Source organism: Dermacentor albipictus, chromosome 1 (genome assembly GCF_038994185.2).
Source record: "Dermacentor albipictus isolate Rhodes 1998 colony chromosome 1, USDA_Dalb.pri_finalv2, whole genome shotgun sequence".
Lineage (NCBI taxonomy): Eukaryota > Metazoa > Arthropoda > Arachnida > Ixodida > Ixodidae > Dermacentor > Dermacentor albipictus.
Genome location: NC_091821.1, coordinates 274,811,987 through 274,831,021, shown reverse-complemented (window position 1 = coordinate 274,831,021; position 19,035 = coordinate 274,811,987). Strand labels below are relative to the sequence as shown.

The following is a 19,035-nucleotide window of genomic DNA, read 5'->3' as shown; positions in this document are numbered from 1 at the left end:
AGAAAGTACATGAAACTGGAGCATGACCTCTGAAGGTGAAGCGACCACTCATTAGCTTCAATGTAGAGACTTTCTACAGGACTTGTCCTGAAGGCACCGGTCGCCAAGCGGATATCTAAGTGGCGAACAGGGTCAAGCATCTTCAAAGAACTTGGGCTTGCAGATTGATATACTACGGCCCCATAATCTAACCGTAAGTGTATAGGACTTTTGTACAGGTTCATCAGACACTTCCTGTCGCTGCCCCATGTTGTATGTGATAAAAGTTTAAGAAGGTTCATTGTTTTTAGACATTTCTGTTTTAGGTGCTTTAAGCGTGGAATGAAGGTCAGTTTTGAATCTAATATGATTCCTAAAAATTTGTGTTGTTTGACGACTGGTATGTGCTGTCCATGTAGTTCTACACTGGGCTCTGCAAATAATCCTCTTTTTTTTTGTGAAAAGGACACATGAGCTTTTAACAGGATTCAGTTTAAAGCCGTTTTCTTCTGCCCATTTACAAACTTTGTTCAAGCCAAGCTGGACATGTCGCTCACAAATAGAAAGGTTACATGACTTGAAGCCTAATTGTACGTCATCTACGTATACCGACTAAAACATGCTCTGCGGTATAGATAAGTGCAAGGAATTCATTTTGATTATAAAAAGGGTACAGCTTAATACCCTTCCTTGCGGCACGCCAGTTTCTTGTGTATATGGCCTGGATAGAGCGTTGCCCACCCTAACGCGAAATGTACCGTTTGATAGGTAACTTTCAATTACATTAAGCATATTCCCTCGAATACCCATTTCTGAGAGGTCTTGCAAAATCCCATATCTCCAAGTCGTGTCATATGCCCTTTCCATGTCTAAGAAAACAGAAAGAAAAAACTGCTTATGGATAAAGGCGTCGCGAATGCCTGCCTCAATGCGCACGAGCTGGTCAGTAGTCGACCTACCCTCTGTGAAGCCGCATTGATAAGGGTCGAGCATTTTATTCTATTCAAGGAAATGTAAAAGACTATTTATCATTTTCTTGAAGAGTTTGCATGAGCAACTTGTGAGTGCTATTGGACGGTAACTTGAAACGTCGGATGGGTCCTTGCCTTGTTTCAAGACCGGTACTACGATAGCTTCTTTCCAGGAGGATGGGAGGTATCCAGCAGCCCAAACAGAGTTAAAGAGTGCCATAAGTGTCATCTGTGTATCAGTGTGCAGGTTTTTAATCATGTCATACATGATTCTGTCAACTCCAGGTGCAGAGTATATACATGAGCGCAACGCATATTGAAAGGGCAGTTGTACGGTAAATTAGGTCTGCATTTACGGTTTCTTGGCCTAAGTTTTGCTATTCGCTTATATTTAAGGAATGTTTGTGTATAGTTTATGGAACTTGATACACGAGCAAAATGTAATCCAAGGGCATCGGCCTGGTTTTCCAAGGTACTTCCTCGCTCATCAATCAACGGGTTGATCTGCTGCCCTTTTAGCCTTCTCAGACCATCCCATACTTTAGCCTCCTGGGTATAGGAATTGATGCCTGAGAGAAACCTCTCCCAGCTTGCTCTTCTAGCCTGCCGTCTCGTGCGCCGTCCTTGCGACTTGATATGTTTAAATGCAACATAATTTTCCGCCGTAGGGCACTGGCGCAATCTGCCCCATGCCTTATTTTGTCTTTTTCGTGCATCTCTGCAGTCTTCATTCCACCAAGGAACATGTTTCTTAAATGAGTGACCATTTGTTTGTGGAATGAACGTTTCAGCTGCATCAATAATAAAAGCGGTAAAATATGCTACAGCATCGTCTATGCTAAAATCACGTATAAAATATTGTGATAAGTAAGTACATTCCTTAAAACGCTTCCAATCAGCGGAGTCAAGTTTCCAGCGAGGTACCCGTGGACGAGTGTCGTGTCGTGTTAGTAAGTTTAAAGTTATAGGAAAGTGATCACTCCAAAACGGATTTTTTATGACATTCCATTCTAAGTAGGAAAAGAGTATGGAAGATCCAAGCGCTAAATCTATCGAGGAGTATGAATTATGCGCAACATTATAGTAGGTGGGTTTTTTTTCTATTAAATAGGCATACACCGGACGTAATAAGAAAGGATTCGATCAGTCGTCCCCTCAAGTCAGTCTTGGAATCTCCCTAGAGACTGTTATGAGCATTAAAGTCCCCAACAATAAGAAACGGCTCAGGAAGTTGATTAATAAGTTCGTAGAATTCTATTTTGCTCAAATGATAGTTTGGGGGTATGTAGATGGAGCAGATGGCTACTAACTTATTAAAAAGAATTGCACGAACCACAACTGCCTCAAGGGACGTCCGAAGCGGCAAGTGTTGGCAAGCAACAGTCATATTGACAACTATGGCCACACCGCCGGATGAGGTGTTGACCTCGTCACGATCTTTACGAAAAATATTATGCGACCGTAGAAAATTCGTCTGTGCCGCTTTTAGTGCATTTCCTGTACACACAGTACTTTCGGATTAAGTTCGTGTAAAAGTTCGGTTACGTCGTCAAGATTATGGATGAGACCTCTCACATTCCATTGTATAATTTGTGTATCCATTTTGTAAGGTGCTGTGTGTACGGAAACGGATGTTATGCCTTAGATTACAGAGCTCTTTTGAGGCCCTGTAATCGGGGTTTTGCCCTTTCTGGAGCGTTCGAGGGAGCCTCACCGCTCCTTAGGGGCTTGGCGCGTCATGGGAATAGGTGTAGTGTCCATTGCCTCTTGTGAGGCGCCGGACACGTGCTTTTGCGAGCGAGAAGTTACCAGCGGGGGTCCCACATTGGAGGGCAAGACCCCTACGCCCACCAGCCCGGAGGTCAATGGGGCTCCCTGAGGGATTTGGCTGCGCCGGCTGTTGCCAGCGATGGAAGGGGCCGGGGAGGTTTGGGCAGCCTCGGCTGTGCCCACCTTCGGGGTCGATGGCCCCGTTTGCTGAGTAGGCGGAGCAGCGCTACCTGCAACCACCGTGGGGGCAGATGGCGTAACTGCCGACTCACTGCCTGTGGGTCGGACAGCCGCCGGAGGCTGTTGTGACGCTGCCCCCTGACGTGCCACTTCGGCAAAGCTTTTCTTTGGCAGGTATGCTACCCGCCTGCATGCCTCTTTGATGATGTGTGGTGTTTTGTGGCCCAAGGGCCAAGTTTGGCCAAAGAGCGCCATCACACGTGGTAATGTTGACGATGTATTATGGAAGATGTGACTTGGCTGTAAAGTGGCCTAAAAATATTCGCTGTAAAGTGCACTGCTGCCTCGCCAGAGCCCTTGAAAACAAGGGTCTAGAGGCATGTGCTATACCAAGGAGCTATCACAGCGGCGTCCTCTGAAGAGAGGACCCGCTATGAACATGTAGGGCTAAAAACATGCAAGACAACATCTTTCAGAAAATTTAGGACTGCATTGGTGTCAAATAAAGGTTCTTGGCCGAGTAACATAACAGGATGAAGGGGGATGCGCTGCCGGTAGGCTAAGGGAAAATGTTTCTTTCTTTCATATTCGGCTTCCCGACACTCCAGGAGGACGTGGAGGACGGTCAGCCTCTCCCCGCATCTACCGCAGGTTGGAGGATCATTTTCAGTGAGTAAATAGTTATGCGTGCCAAATGTGTGTCCTATTCTCAGACGACAGAATAGGACATCTGTTCGGCGTGATTTTGTTACAGAGGGCCAGAATCCTAACTGTGGCTTTATCACGTGGAGCTTATTATTTGTTTCCGCGTCCCATAGGCGTTGCCAGTGGTTGCGTAGTTTCCTCCGTAAGAAGGGCTTCAGATCTGTGACAGGAACTGCAGCGGTGGGATTAGCAGAATGCCATGCAACTGACGTGGCCATCTGGTCTGCCAGAACATTACCTTCGATGGCCCTATCACCTGGCACCCAGCATATAATCACATACTGGTTAGATGCATATGCTTCACATAAGACGGAATAGAGTTCAATTATGACAGGATTTTTGTGCTTGCAGAACGATATCAAAGCCTTCACAACACTTAGGGAGTCCGTATATATAACTGATTTTTTGAGTTTTGATTTCCTTATATGCTTCACGGTCAACAATATTGCGTAGGCCTCAGCCGTGAAGATACTAGTTTCCGGATGCAGTACGTCGGATTCCGAGAAGGATGGCCCGACGGCTGCATAGGACACCCCGTCATGTGACTTCGATGCGTCTGTGTAGAACTCCGTGCAGGAGTGTTTGTGCTGGAGTTCCCGGAAATGCATTTGGATTTCAATATCTGAAGCGTGCTTTGTAACTTGAACGAAAGATGTGTCGCATTGTATCAGCTGCCACTCCCAAGGAGGTAGCAGCTTGGCTGGATGCATTAGGGGGAGCTCGAGGAGTGGGACATGCATTTGATCACTAAGCTCCCTCACACGCAGCGAGAAAGGCTGTCTTACGGAGGGACGATTGCGAAAGAGTGTAGCATATGTCATGTCATTAATGGTATTAAAACAGGGATGCTGTGGATTTGAGTGGACTTTCAGAAAATATGTTTGGCTAATGTATGTTCTCTGCAGATGAAGTGACCACTCATTTGATTCTACATATAAACTTTGTATGGGACTCGTTCTGAAAGCGCCTGTGGCCAGTCGGATTCCTAGATGGTGGACCGGATCTAGCATCTTTAGCGCGCTCGGGGCTGCAGAATGATAGATCACGGCACCATAGTCTAGTCGTGATCGAATGAGGCTCTTATAGATATTCATTAGACACTTCCTGTCACTACCCCACGTAGTCTGGGATAGAAGTTTCATTAGATTCATTGTTTTCAGACATTTTTGTTTAAGATATTTAATGTGGGGGACGAAAGTGAGTCTGTAGTCAAGTATGACACCCAGAAATTTGTGTTCTTTGTTTACAGGTATCTGCTGTCCACGCAGTTCTATGCAAGGATCTGGGATAAGTCCTCTCTTTCTTGTAAAAAGAACACAAGAGCTTTTGTTAGGATTGATCCTAAATCCATTCCTGTCTGCCCACGTTGACAATTTGTTCAGGCCATGCTGTACCTGTCTCTCGCAGACTGCGAGGTTACAAGATTTGAAAGCTATTTGAATGTCGTCTACGTAGACAGAGTAAAAGATGGCGGGTGGTAGTGAAGCACGAAGCGTGTTCATCTTCACGATAAAGAGGGTGCAGCTGAGCACGCCTCCTTGGGGTACACCCGTTTCTTGCGTAAAAGGACGTGAGAGTGTATTGCCGACTTTTACCCGGAAGATACGATTTGACAGATAGCTTTTGATTATATTAAACATATTACCGTGGATGCCCATTTCTGACAGGTCTCTTAGGATTCCGTAACGCCACGTTGTGTCATACGCCTTTTCCATATCGAGAAATATCGATAGGAAGAACTGTTTATGTATAAATGCGTCCCGGATATTCCCTTCAACACGCACGAGATGATCGGTTGTGGAGCGCCCTTCTCGGAAGCCGCACTGATAAGGATCAAGCATTTTGCTCTGTTCAAGGAAATGAATGAGTCGCCGATTTATCATTTTTTCGAACACCTTACAAATGCAGCTTGTGAGGGCTATCGGGCGGTAACTTGCCACCGAGGAAGGATCTTTGCCTTGTTTCAAAACAGGGACTACAATGGCTTCCTTCCACGCGGTTGGAAGGTACCCTGCATCCCAGATGGTGTTGAAAAGTGTAAGTAGTGTAAGTTGCGTGTCATTATGTAAGTTTTTGAGCATTTCATATAAGATTCTATCAGATCCTGGTGCGGAACTCTTGCATGCGCTCAAGGCCGCTTTCAACTCGGCAGCACTAAATGGGCAATTATAGGGTTCATTCTGTCGGCATTTATTGATGAGTGGCTTGCATTCTTCTATTTCTTTATATTTCAGGAATGATTGCGAATAATGGTTGGAACTTGATACACTCTCAAAGTGCTCCCCAAGTGAGTCTGCTTGTTCAAGCAGGGTATCGCCTTGTGGGTTTACCAGGGGGAGTGAATAAGTTTGTCGTCCTCTTATCCTGTTAGCCCTGTTCCAGACTTTCGATTCCTCTGTATAAGAGTTGATGCCCGATAAAAACTTTTGCCAGCTTTCTCTTCTGGCCTGCCGGCGGGTTCGCCTGCCTTGTGATTTTACTTTTTTAAAGTTAATAAGATTCTCCGCAGTGGGGGAGGCGCGTAGCAACCCCCACGCTTTGTTCTGATTTTTACGTGCGATCCTACAATCGTCGTTCCACCACGGGACACGCCGTTTGCAGGACAGACCATTTACTTGTGATATACATTTAGATGCGGCATCTATTATGAAGGCTGTAAAATATTCGACAGCAGCGTCAATTTCTAGCGAGGACATGTCATCCCACGAAATACAAGATAGAGTTCAAAATTTTTCCCAGTCGGCAGTGTCAATTTTCCACCTAGGAGCCTGTGGTGGATATTCCTTTTCTTCGGGTGTTCTAAGCAGTATTGGGAAGTGGTCGCTTCCGTAAGGATTGTTGTTAACTTGCCATTCGAGTTCAGACAGTAGTGACGGGGAAACTAGGCTAAGATCTATTGAAGAAAATGTTCTGTTTGCAAGAGAATAGTATGTCGCTTCCTTCTTATTCAGTAGACAAGCACCAGAAGAGAACAGGAACTGTTCAACAAGACGTCCTCGCGCATCTATACGAGGGTCGCCCCAAAGGTAGTTGTGTGCATTGAAGTCGCCAAGAACCAGATAAGGTTCTGGCAATTCATCTATAAAGGACTGAAATTCATGTTTAGTTAATTTGTAATGTGGGGGTATATAAAGCGAGCAAATAGTGATGAGTTTGTTTAGCAGAACAGCTCGCACCGCCACTGCCTCAAGGGGCGTACGTAGCTGTAAAGATTGACATGCTATACTTTTATGAGTGAGAATCGCCACACCACCCGATGATGCAACGGCATCATCGCGATCTTTGCGAAACGTAACATACGTACGGAGAAAGTTTGTGTGTTTGGATTTTAAGTGTGTTTCCTGTAAACACAGCACTTTTGGATTGTGTTTATGGATAAGTTCTTGAACATCATCAAGATTCCTAAGTAGACCTCTGACATTCCATTGAATGATTTGTGTATCCATATTTTAAATTTAATTGGTGCTGTGCTTACGGAAACGGAAGGGATGTCTTAGATTACAGAGCCCTTTCGAGGCCCTGTAACCGGGGTTTTGCTCTTTTTGAAGCGTTCGAGGGAACCTCGCCGCTCCTTAGGCGCCTGGCGCGCCTTGGGGATAGTTGTGGTGTCCATTGCCTCTTGTGAGGCGCCGGACACGTGCTCTTGCGAGCGAGAAGTTACCAGGGAAGGGCCCGCCTTGGAGGGCAAGACCCCTGCGCCCACCAGCCCGGAGGTCGATGGGGTTCCCTGGGGGATTTGGCTGCGCCGGCCATTGCCAGCACTGGAAGGGACCTGGGAGGTTGAGGCAGCCTCGGCTGCGCCCACCTTCGGGGTCGATGGCCCCTTTTCCTCGGTTGGCGGAGCAGCGCTAGCTGCAACCACCGTGGGGGCAGATGGCGTAACTGCCGACTCACTGCGTGTGGGTCGGACAGTCGCCGGAGGCCGTTGTGACGCTGCCCCCTGACGCGCCACTTCGGCAAAGCTTTTCTTTGGCAGGTATGCTACCCGCCTTCGTGCCTCTTTGAACGATATATTATCTTTTACTTTTATGGTTACAATTTCTTTTTCCTTCTTCCAGGATGGGCACGACCGCGAGTACGCGGCGTGCTCCCCATCACAGTTTACACAGTGGAGAGCGTTCTCACAAGTTTCAGTGGTGTGTTCTGTGGCACTGCATTTAGCACAAGTTTGGCGGCCGCGGCAGCTCTGCGAGCTGTGGCCGAAGCACTGACATTTGAAACATCGGAGTGGATTGGGCACGTAAGGCCTAACACGGAGCTTGATGTACCCGGCCTCGATTGACTCGGGCAAGATACTTGATCCAAAAGTAATTATTAGGTGCCTCGTCTGAATCTCTTTACCATCCCGCCTCATCTTTATTCTTCTGACGTTGATCACATTTTGTTCGCTGAAGCCCTCCAGGAGTTCCGCTTCAGTCAGCTCAAGTAAATCATCATCTGACACAACACCACGGGTGGTGTTCATTGTACGGTGCGGGGTTACTGTTATGGGGGTCTCGCCAAATGACACTAGTTGCGGTAGTTTCTCGTATTGTTTTACATCACGGAGCTCCAAGAGGAGGTCGCCGCTTGCCATCCTCGACACCTTGTAACCTGGACCAAAAGCATCAGTCAGGGATTTTGAAACAAGGAATGGTGAAATGTTTCGGGCTACTTTGTTTGGCTTTTCAGCATGAATAACGTGAAAGCGGGGAAAATTCTGGATTTGACGTCCAAAAAACTTGAAGACATCTTCGGTGCGCCCTCGTTTCTGAGGGCGATCAGCAAGGGATGGGAAAGAAGTTTCCATGAAAAATTGTATATATTCGGCAACAGCGCCGACCGCCCACCACGGAGCCCAACGAGGGGACGCGGCAGAGCTTGCATACAAGTCTGCACGACGCCAGTCGTACGCCGTCACTATAACCGAATATGGTGTACCCAAGGTTGGATAGCCACACAGGGTTAACCCTTGCCGCCAGGAGAAAGGAAGTAAAAAGAAGAGAGAAGGAGACAGGAAAGGTAAAAAAGTGAGAGATAAAGACGAAGATTCGAGGAGGGAGAGACAGGAAAAGGCGACTGCCGATGTCCTCCAGGTGGGTCAGTCTGGAGGTGCCGTCTATGTGAAGCAGAGGCCAAAGGGGTGTGTTGCCTCCGCCGGGGGGCCTTAAAGGTCCAAACACCCAGCATCGGCTCAACCCCCAGGATCCCCCTTTCCCCAGACACGGCTACGCCGCGCACGGCTACACGCGGGAGGGTCCAACCCTCGTGTGCTCGGGTACGTGGTGGCGCAACACACCAAACGCCTGCTGACGCAGACGCCCCTGCGGGGTGCATGCCTCTTTGAACGATATGTTTTCCTTAACTTTGATTGTGACTATGTCTTTCTCTTTTTTCCAGGACGGGCACGACCGCGAGTATGCGGCGTGCTTGCCTTCACAGTTTACACAATGGAGAGTGTTCTCGCAAGCTTCAGAAGTATGTTCATGGGCACAGCACTTCGCACAGGTTTGACGGCCTCAGCAGCTTTGCGAACTGTGGCCGAAGCGTTGGCATTTGAAACATCTAAAGGGATTTGGCACATATGGCCTAACACGGAGCTTGATGTACCCGGCCTCTACAGACTCGGGCAGAATACTTGAGCCCAAAGTCAATATAAGGTGTTTGGTCTTGATTTCTTTGCTGTCACGCCTGATCTTAATTCTTTTAAATAACATTTTGGTCACTAAAGCCCTCCAAGAGTTCATCCTCAGTGAGCTCTAGCAAGTCATCGTCCGAGACAACACTGCGGCTTGTGTTCATCGTACGGTGCGGGGTTACCGTTACTTGGGTCTCCCCAAATGACACAAGTTTCGGCAGTTTCTCATACTGCTTCTGATCTTGGAGCTCCAAAAAGAGATCACCGCTTGACATTCTCGACACCTTATATCCTGTACCGAAAACTTCGGTAAAAGACTTGGAAACAAGGAACGGTGAAATGGATCGCACTAGTTTGTCTGGTTTTGCTGAGTGAATTACGTGGAATCAAGGAAAGATGTGGACGTCATCCGAAAAACTGAAAAACTTCTTCGGTGCGCCCTCGTTTCTGAGAGCGATCAGGTAGTTTAGGAAAAACATGTTCCATAAGTAATGTTGGGTTTTCGGCCACGATGCCAACCACCCACCATGGAGCCCAACAAGGGGACGTGACAGAAGTTCCTGCTAGAGAAACCCTGCCAACGCCAGCCGTACATCACTGCTATAACCAAATACAGCATAACCAAGGCTGGCTAGCCACACAAGGTTAACCCTTGCCGCCGGGAAACTAAGAAGTGAGGAGAAGTGAAGAGGAGACAGGAAAGATGAAAAAGGCAAGAGAGAAAGACGAAGGTGGAGAGGAGGACAGGAAAAGGCGACTACCGATTTCCCCCAGGTGGGTCAGCCTGGAGGCGCCGTCTATGTGAAGCAGAGGCCAAAGGGGTGTGTTGCCTCCGCCAGGGGGCCTTGAAGGTCCAAACACCCAGCATCGGCTCAACCCCCAGGATCCCCTTTTCCCCAGACACGGCTAAGCCGCGCACGGCTACACGCGGGAGGGTCCAACCCTCGTGTGCTCGGGTACGTGGTGTCGCAACACACCAAACGCCTGCTGATGCAGACGCCCCTGCAGGGTTGACATTTTCGGAATCTAGAACCATTTTTGCACTAATTTGCGAATTTTCTAGCTTCACTTATCATTATTTTCGCCGAAAATTCAATTTGTAACATGCCTGTGAGGTGAATCTGAGTGTAAATTTAAGCAAAAATGGCACTTTTCCTGCGTCAAACGGTTGCCGTCACACATGGGTTATCATGGCCGTCTTGGTCTCGTTTGAAAGAGCCGCCCTTCACCTTCAATTTCCCACCGTCGCTGGCTGTCTTTGCTCATTGGCTTTCTATAAAAAATGCATCTTTGAGACGTACCAACGCGCAATTGTATTGGCTGCTCGGCGCACGTGACAAAGTATAAGCACCCGATTGGCCGAGTGGCCTGCCCGTCATCTGCTTCACGCTGTCGAGACGTGCACAAGCACGCGCCGTTTTGTCTTGGTGTTGTCGACTGACTGCAGCCATGGTTCGGCCGATCAAGTTCAGCACCAAGAACAAATTTGGGAAGCGAGTGAGGCAATCGCTATCAGAGAACTTCATTAAGCATCCCACAACGACTCTAGACAACGAGGATGACGACTTCACTACGATCGGCAGTGCAGACGCCGAAGCGGTTGCCGCTGCCGCCACGGTAGGCCTAACTGACGCTAGACCTACGAGCTCGTCAGCTGCCGACAGCATCTCGGAGACGGGCCGTGTGCGTCTTGACACGCAAATTTTGCTGCCACAACAGTTAGAGGATGAGAATAAGGAAGCAGAAGAAGGAAGCGCCTTGTCCTGTCTGTTTTTCTTCTATTGTGCTGGCACTTTTTGGCGCTTATTCTATTGAAAGCTATACACCAACTAGCCCCACAACGTGTTTTACTGCAGAAGAGAAACTTCAGGAGAGAGAGTGAAACAACTTTATTTGCCACTGTAGGGTAGGAAGTTAGGGCAGGTAGGCCTAGTGTGGCTCCCAGGTGGAGGCGAAGTCTTGGGCCCACGAGACGAGTGCGAGTTGCGTTTTCTTGTCTGCTCTTGTCAGCAGCTGGTTCCAACCCTCCTCGGAGGGAGCTGGCAGTAATGATTGTGGGGGAGGGTTACCCTCGCATCCCCAGAGAATGTGTGCCCGAGTGGCAAACACTCCATTGTCGCACTTAGTACAGACGGGGTCGTAGTCTCCTCCAGTGATTAGATAAAGCCTAGAATGACTGAGAATTGAATCCGTCTGCAGTCTGCGAAGCATGGTGGCTTGCGCTCTTTCGAGGTCGGGGTGGGGAGGCGGGTACACGTGTCTCGTCTCCTTGTAGAAGTTGGTAATGTCAGCATAGGATTTGGGGGCCTCTGCGAGCGCATCTGGCTTCGAGGGGCCGGCCTCCCGGTTAGTTAGGCCTCGGGCTAAACGGTCGACCCCTTCGTTCCCAGAGTTCCCCGCGTGAGCAGGTACCCACACTAAGCTTACAGTTCTGTCGAGAGCGCAACCGCAGAGGATGTGTGCGGCGAGGAGACACAGTTTTTTCAGAAATTTCGGATGGCTTGTCACTGAAAACCGTGCTTGTGCGGGGATCCGCGATGGCTAGCGCGATCGCGACCTCTTTGGCAGCGGTGGAAGAGTGTGTGCACACTGTAGCAGCACTGATGAGAGTGGTGGTTGGCATCGCTACGCAGGCTACGTATGTTTTAGAGTCACATTTCGCTGCGTCCACGTACATGGCATGTTCGTCGGCGACGTCTAAAGGCTTGTGCCTTCAGTTGGCGGCGCCTATCGTGGCGGCCGGATAGCGTATTCTTGGCCATGGGTTTGATGACCAGCCGACTGTAGACTCCAGTCGGGAGGGGAGCAGTGGGGCGGATGTCACCTGTAGGGTTGATGCTAACACGATTAAGAATGTAACGACCGTGTTCAGTGCAAGAAAGACGGTGTATCTGTGCAGTCTTGTGTGCCTCTATCAGCTCTGTGAGGGTGTTGTATACTCCAAGCTGGAGGAGACGCTGTGTGCTGGCGGCCTGGGGCAGTCCCACTGCCTCTTCGTCTTTGCGGCGGAGGTGGTAATAGGGGTATGTATAGACAATCCTACTAATGAGGTAGGCTTGTGTGAGGCGGCAGAGGTCGGTCTCCCGCATTCCCCGGCGGCAAGTGGCAATGTGGCAGATTAGGCCGTTGATTTCGTGGGCTGTGGTTCGCAGGCGTTGGATGGCTTCCGAGTTTTGTGTGTTGTTCTGCACCAGCATGCCTAACACGCGGATGGTCTGTACGGGGACTATGGGGTGGGTGGCAATGTGGAGCGATATCGGCTCTTGAGGGTCGGGGACGGGTCGGCAAACACGTCTGTCTCGTATAACTAACAGTTCAGACTTGGTGGGCGAACAAACGAGACCGTTTGCCTGCACGTAAGTGTGGACGGTGTCAATTGCCTGTTGAAGTGAATCTTGTATCCCCCCGTCCGAGCCAGAGTTTGTCCAGAGGGTAATATCGTCGGCGTATATTGAGTGCTTAATGTGGGGTATGGTGTCGAGCAGTGTGGGAAGGCCTCGCATAGTAATGTTGAATAGGAACAGGGACAAAACAGCTCCCTGTGGTGTTCCCCAGGTGCCCATGGTGACTTTGTCACTGCAGAGGTCTGCAATGTGGAGTTCAGCAGTGCGGTTGTGAAGAAAGTTGGTAATATAGTTGTAGGTGCGAGTGCCTACATTCATCTGCGAGAGGTTGGTCAGTATAGAAGCATGCGACACGCTGTTGAACACTTTACTGACGTTGAAGCCGAGAATGGTGCGTGTTGCCCGGATGGGACCCGGGTCGAGTATGTCGTGTTGTATCTGCCACATGATGTCTTGGGTAGAGAGTCCAGCCCGGAACCCAAACATGGTGGGGGAGAGGAGATCCTCCTTGTCTGCACAAGTGTGGAGTCTGTTCAGAACTACATGCTCCATAACCTTCCCCAGGCAAGAAGTGAGCGAGATGGGCCGGAGGTTGCCCAGATCGAGTCGTTTGCCTGGTTTGGGTATGAAGATTACTTTGGCATGCTTCCAAGAGTCTGGAAGGCGACCTTCATGCCAGTGGTGGTTGAAAAGGTCCGTAAGTGCTGCGACCGACTGGTCGTCGAGGTCGCGGTGCATTTTGTTGGTGATATGGTCATCGCCGGCGGCTGCGGTAGTCTTGATGCAGTTGAGAGCGGCGGAGACTTTCGACGCCATGATGTCTCCGTCCAACTCTGGGTTCTGGGAGCCTTTGTAATTTAAAGGCGTGGGAATGTCGGTGGAGGTGTTTATGTATTTATCTTTCAAGAAGGTAACCAGGAGTTCCTGGTTCGTGCCTGGAAACGCGTGTATGATGCGGTTGAGATTCTTGTGTGATGCGGACTTGGTGTGGGTCGGATCAAGCAAGTGCTTAAGCAGAAACCATGTGTTCTTGCATCCCAACTGCCCGTCGAGTCGGTCGCAAGTCTGATGCCATTGTTCCTGACTAAGTTTGGTGGAGTAGGCTTCGATCTCTCGTTCGAGGCGAGCGAGGCGAAGCTTGAGAGGGCGGTTGTGTTTGCATAGGAGCCAGCGAGCGTGGAGGCTGCGCTGGGCCTCCCACATATGCATGAGTTTAGCATCTGGGGTGGGGCCACCCTCCTCCTGGGTGACTGTGAAGGTGGTGTTGGCTGCATCGCGGAGCAGAGTATCTGTCCATGTGTCGAGGTCGTCTATGGGGCTTTGCGGACGCTGAGCTCGTACGTACCGGAAAGCGTCCCAGTTGATGTGTTTGAATGTGCGGCGGGGGCCCTTGCTGTGTGTGGCTGTGAAGTTAGTGCTGAGAACATAGTGATCGCTACCTATGTTCATACCGAGATTTTCCCAGCGCACATCTAGGATGTTGCGGGCGAAAGTGAGGTCGGGGCAGCTGTCTTTCATGATGCTGTTACCGAAACGGGTGGGCCGTTCGGGGTCGAGGAGGAGTGTCAGAGCCAATGTCTGGGCAGTGTCCCAAACCTTGGCTCCTTTACGACTTCAGGCTTTGATGGGGTAGCCCCACTCGGCGTGTGGTGCGTTAAAGTCACCCACTATAAGTAGCATCTCGTTCCGCGTGGTCGCACATGCCTTGCGGAGGAGAGTGGCTACATTAGTGCTCTTGTCACTTGGGGGGCTGTACACGTTTAGGATGTTGAGTAGGGATTTGGTTCGGCTGTTTGGAAGGACCTGCACGAAAGTGTGTGGGACTTCGGAGTAGTCAAGATCAAGTTGATTGGCGGTGAGGTTGCAATGTACAAGGATGGCGGTGCTCGGGCGGAGATCCAACGTCACCAGTTGGTTGTAAGCGGCATAGCTGGCGAGTTTGGTGTCGGTGTATGTTTCCTGGAGCGCTATAATGTGGGGCGTAAATGCCTGTGCCTGCAGGGTATACTCCAATGCTCTCCGCTTTGCCTTAAAGCCCCTGCAGCTCCACTGCCATACTGTGATGGGCGCGCTAGCCACCGCGTTTCCTGTAGGGTTCGGGACGCTGTGGAAACACTACGTCGGTTTTGATAATACTGCCAGCAGACGCGCGCGCGGCTGCACTCTCGGTAGAGAGAGGCGCACCAGGCGACTGAGTGCGCTTTGGTTTAGTGATGGCGTCAGTTTGCGGAGGGCCCGTGAGGCGGTCAAGGCATGCGGTTAGGGTGTGAATATTGGCTGCCATTTTTGGTGCAGCCTTCAATGAGCTGGTCGATAGTGGGGGTCAGCCGTTTCAGGACGTCCTCTATTTTAGATAAGCGGGCCTGAAAGGTTTCGAATTTTGCATCAAGGTCGGAGGTAGAGGAGGGGAAAGGTGCCTTGCACTTATTGCACTTGGGCTGGTTGGTGTCCATGTTGGGGTCATTGGTGGGGCCGGAGGTGGGAACCGACCCACATGCTGCGGCCGCGGTTGTGGGTGCGCCTGTACAGACTCAAGGCTATGAATTTTAGCATTTACCTGTGCTAACTGTAGCTGTAGTTGTTTAACCATTTCTGCCAGTTCCCTTAACTGGGGGTTGGGCAGTTAGCTTGTGGCTGTTGGAGGGGCCTTCCACGCGACCTGTTTGGTGGACTTCGTATCCAGCCCGTCCTGGGAGGTTGCCCAGAAGTCCTGAGAGCGCGATTGGGAGCGGCTAGGACTGTTGTGACTGGAGCTGCTGCTTCGCAGTGGTGGGAAAGCGTCATCTCCTGGGGGTTGCTGGTGGCAGCCGCGGATACGAGAGCGAGACTGATGCCCACGTGACAAGGTGCTGGGGTCACTTTCAGTGTCCATGGAGGATTTGGAAGATTTACGTTGGCTGGTAGGCACGAAACGGTATTTACAGCTTCTACTGCCAGTGGGATGTGGGCCTTTGCATACGATGCACCTGGCTTGACAAGTGGGTGGTTGGCCGACTGGTTGAGGTTCGTGGGCCACACCGCAGCAGCGGAAAGTGGGTTGGCGCGGTTGTGGGCACACACCTGTTCTGTGACCTAGCTTGCGACAGTTGAAACAAGCCTCCGGGTGCCCCACGTAAGGGAAGACTTCAAAAGTAAAGCCTAAATACCGCATGTATCGGGGCAGCTTGGTGTTGGCGAACGTGATGACAAAGTGTCGTGTCTAGCCCTTACGCCGCGCAGCAACGATAGGGATGTCGGGATTGCGAGCCCGAAGCTCGGCGAAGATTTCGGCGTCACTTTCCTAGCTGTAAGCCTGGTACAGAATCCCCCGCACCAGAGATGCGCAAATCGTGAGAGGTGAGCGGGAATACGGTCTTGTCATCAGGCTTCAGCTGATGTGTACGAACTGCGGTGACGTATCGTCAAAGTGGAGTTCGCCGTGCGTTCTGTGGCTTCAGCATGCAAATGCTCACCTGCCAACAACCTGCAGTGCACCTTGAAGAAAAGGCACACGGGTGCAAACAGTCAATCTGACTACATGACTGGTGCATATTAGCCCATTAGGAGTGTACATACCATGATATTTTTAACTGTATAGAGCTAAATAAAGTATCAACCATTTTTCTGGTTTTCTCAGAACACAGATTTTGGCCACTTTGTTTGCTGCTTTGATATCTTTGGACCTAGGACAGCTAGGGCTATAATTTTTTTTGCAGCATGAAGCTAAATGTACAGGTAGAGCAGCGCTGAGAGCAGATTTTTCATTCATAGCTCGAAAAAAAATTTTTTTAGTTAAAAAATTTTTTGTTTTTCATTATGCATAAACAATGAACTTCATCGTACTGTAAATTGAGAAGATGCTCAATTTTAATTCTGCTTGCAGCCCTGTAATCCTCATGCATTCTAGTATCTATCCATGTGTTAATAGCAATGTTATGTTAAAAATATATATTTTTTTATTGTTTCAGCAAACAATAGAATGTGATTACTAATTAACTCACGAAATAATTGACCTATTTAAAATATATTTCCTTTTATAAAATCAGCTCAAGAAACTGAACAAGTCTGTGCAGTTTCATCTAATTTGGTTAAGAAATAGGTGACATTGTCTTTACAACCCATGTCCCCCCATAAGTCATCGAAGGTTCCAGAGTAATCACTGGTGCCCGCGTGTCTTTCAGAAAGTACTACACAATTCGTGTCATGCATACTATCCAATCACACAAGGTGCCGTGACAACAGACAATGGACAAAACCATTGATAACATTCAAGAAAATTCCGATACATGCATCGAAGGTCCCAAAGTAATCAGGGTGTCTACCAAGTTGACATTTCCAAATTCCCTGAGTTTTCCAGGTTTTCCCTGAGCACCTCTGCGAAATTCCCTGAATGAGCCAGAACTTGTTTTATGTCAGGACAGGCTGACACCACGTTGCCCGATGCTGTCACTCTCTAGTAAGCATGCTGAAACAAAAAAAATGCCTTAATCCAGTTGGAATAGTATGGAGTAATATCTATTTTATTTAAAAAGAAAAGAGAAGGAAGGTGTTAGTAAAATGCACAGTGAAAGAAATGGTAAAGCCCATTCCAAATTGAGTCGAACATTTTCAAATACGAATGAAAAGGAGATGCACACATAAGTAAATATTTTTTAATATCAGCTATTTCTATCAACTGATAGCAAGCTCATCTGTATGAGGTCCTGAACTTTGTCACAACTAAGGTTCTCTCTCAGCAGCTGGGAAGTCAACCTCAATTGTCCGGACATACTCTCAGCCCGTACACAACATCTCAGTGTTGGGTTTCACTGCTTAAACAATTTATTTTGGTTTGGATGAGGAACACCTGTGTCTCAGCGTCAGCCAACACTCGGTTTTTTTAGCTCAAGCTCCTTCAAAAAGGCGGCGGCACCCTTCCTTTCCCGTTAATTCCTCAGTGCGTCGGTCCTTTCTGTTCTCATCCTCCTTCTACCACGCTTTCACCACATGAATCATCTGAAGCATCCTCTTGGTCAGTTGTACAGTCAACGTTTGATTTTTCGGACTTCAGAAGGGCCGCAAAAAAAACTGAAAAAAAAAAAGACTGGCAGTCTGAAAAAAATTTATGCATGTCTTTCTCTGCCTTTAAGGGCTAAAATTACCACAGGCACGTCTGAAAAAGCTCTGAAGGCCTGCCAGTACGCTTATTAGGCATATCAGGGCTTGTACTGTGACAGGAGATGGGGTGCACGCATGTGTAATTAAGGAATACATACTGTGTCCCGTCACAATTGCCCCCTTCCCACGCTTGTTATGCTTCACCGCGTAACACTAATGTACTGGGGCGAAGCTAAATTTCGGAGACTGGCATTACGTAACGCGCTGTGCTCTGCGAGCTTCAAAGCCAATCGCGAGGATTACAAAGGCGGAGTCGGCGCCATTGGTGATAGCAGCAAATTCTTTCAATGAAAAACACGGCACCACAAGGCAAGAAGCTTAATAGAGAACATAGAAGCAGCTAGGCCTAACGTTGCGGCAGTGGTGGTTACGGCTGCCAGCGGATCTGCCTACAAGAGTGCCGGTTCGAGGCGGCGAGATAATCAAAATAGCAGCGGTGGTGGCTTTGATTAATGCCATTTCAGACCTGCAGTCAAGACAATATACATTGACTATATGGAGTACGTGGTGGTGCCGCAAAACCGTGCAAATTATCGGACATGTCCGAAAAATCGGGCGTCTAGAAAATCGGTCGTTAACTACTCTGGCAATACATCGTGCTGATGACACGGCGTCAATGACGATTCGTTGCGATTCCTCTGTTACTGGAGCCAGCATCAACACGACTTTCGTTCCCTTTCAATAAAGTTACAGCTAATTTTCCCTGATAGAAGCACAAATTCCCTCAGTTTCCCCTGAGTTTTTCCAGACTGTTCAAATTCCCTGAGAATTCCCGGTTTGTAGACACCCTGGTAATCAATGGTGCCCGCGTGTCTTTGAGAGTGTACTACACCATTTGCATTAATATTCAACATTTGTTAGTTGGTGTAAAGCAGTCAACCGAGAAAGATATACAAGCACACATGCCAATATGTTTCACATGTCAAGACTGCATTTTTTTTTCAGGATTCTTGTGTGAGCCCTAACTACAGTTCAAATAGAACTAGGTCACCGGGTTATACCTTAGTGCATACCTGACATTTTAGTTTTCTATATTTTAACCACTGTGTGTGTTTTTATGTTGTTCTCTTTCTCCAAACAAAAGAACCCAGATTTTACGGTATATCAGGAACTACTTGTCAAAGGACTAAAACAAATACATTTTTGGAATCAGCACATAGGAATGCCACATGTGAGTAAGATCTACCATAAATAAGAAAGTTGGTTTTGAAGTGTAGCTTCCCCCCTTAAATAACCACCAGAGATGTTTAAAAAGCTCACCTCGTGCCTTCAGCTCTGAAAGCAAGCTTCCTGGGCCTTCATGTCCAATAAGGTGGGCAACATAGTCTCCAGG

At 48.7% G+C, this 19,035-nt stretch overlaps 1 protein-coding gene across 1 annotated transcript in view; it reads right to left on the bottom strand.

The window, feature by feature from the left end:
• Positions 1-19,035, bottom strand: part of Ide (Insulin degrading metalloproteinase) — a 316,112-nt gene that overhangs the window by 220,981 nt on the left and 76,096 nt on the right. Inside the window, exon 9 of the mRNA XM_065440616.1 lies at positions 18,963-19,035. Within this exon, the coding sequence (XP_065296688.1) occupies positions 18,963-19,035 (73 nt within the window). The remainder of the gene's footprint in view (positions 1-18,962) is intronic.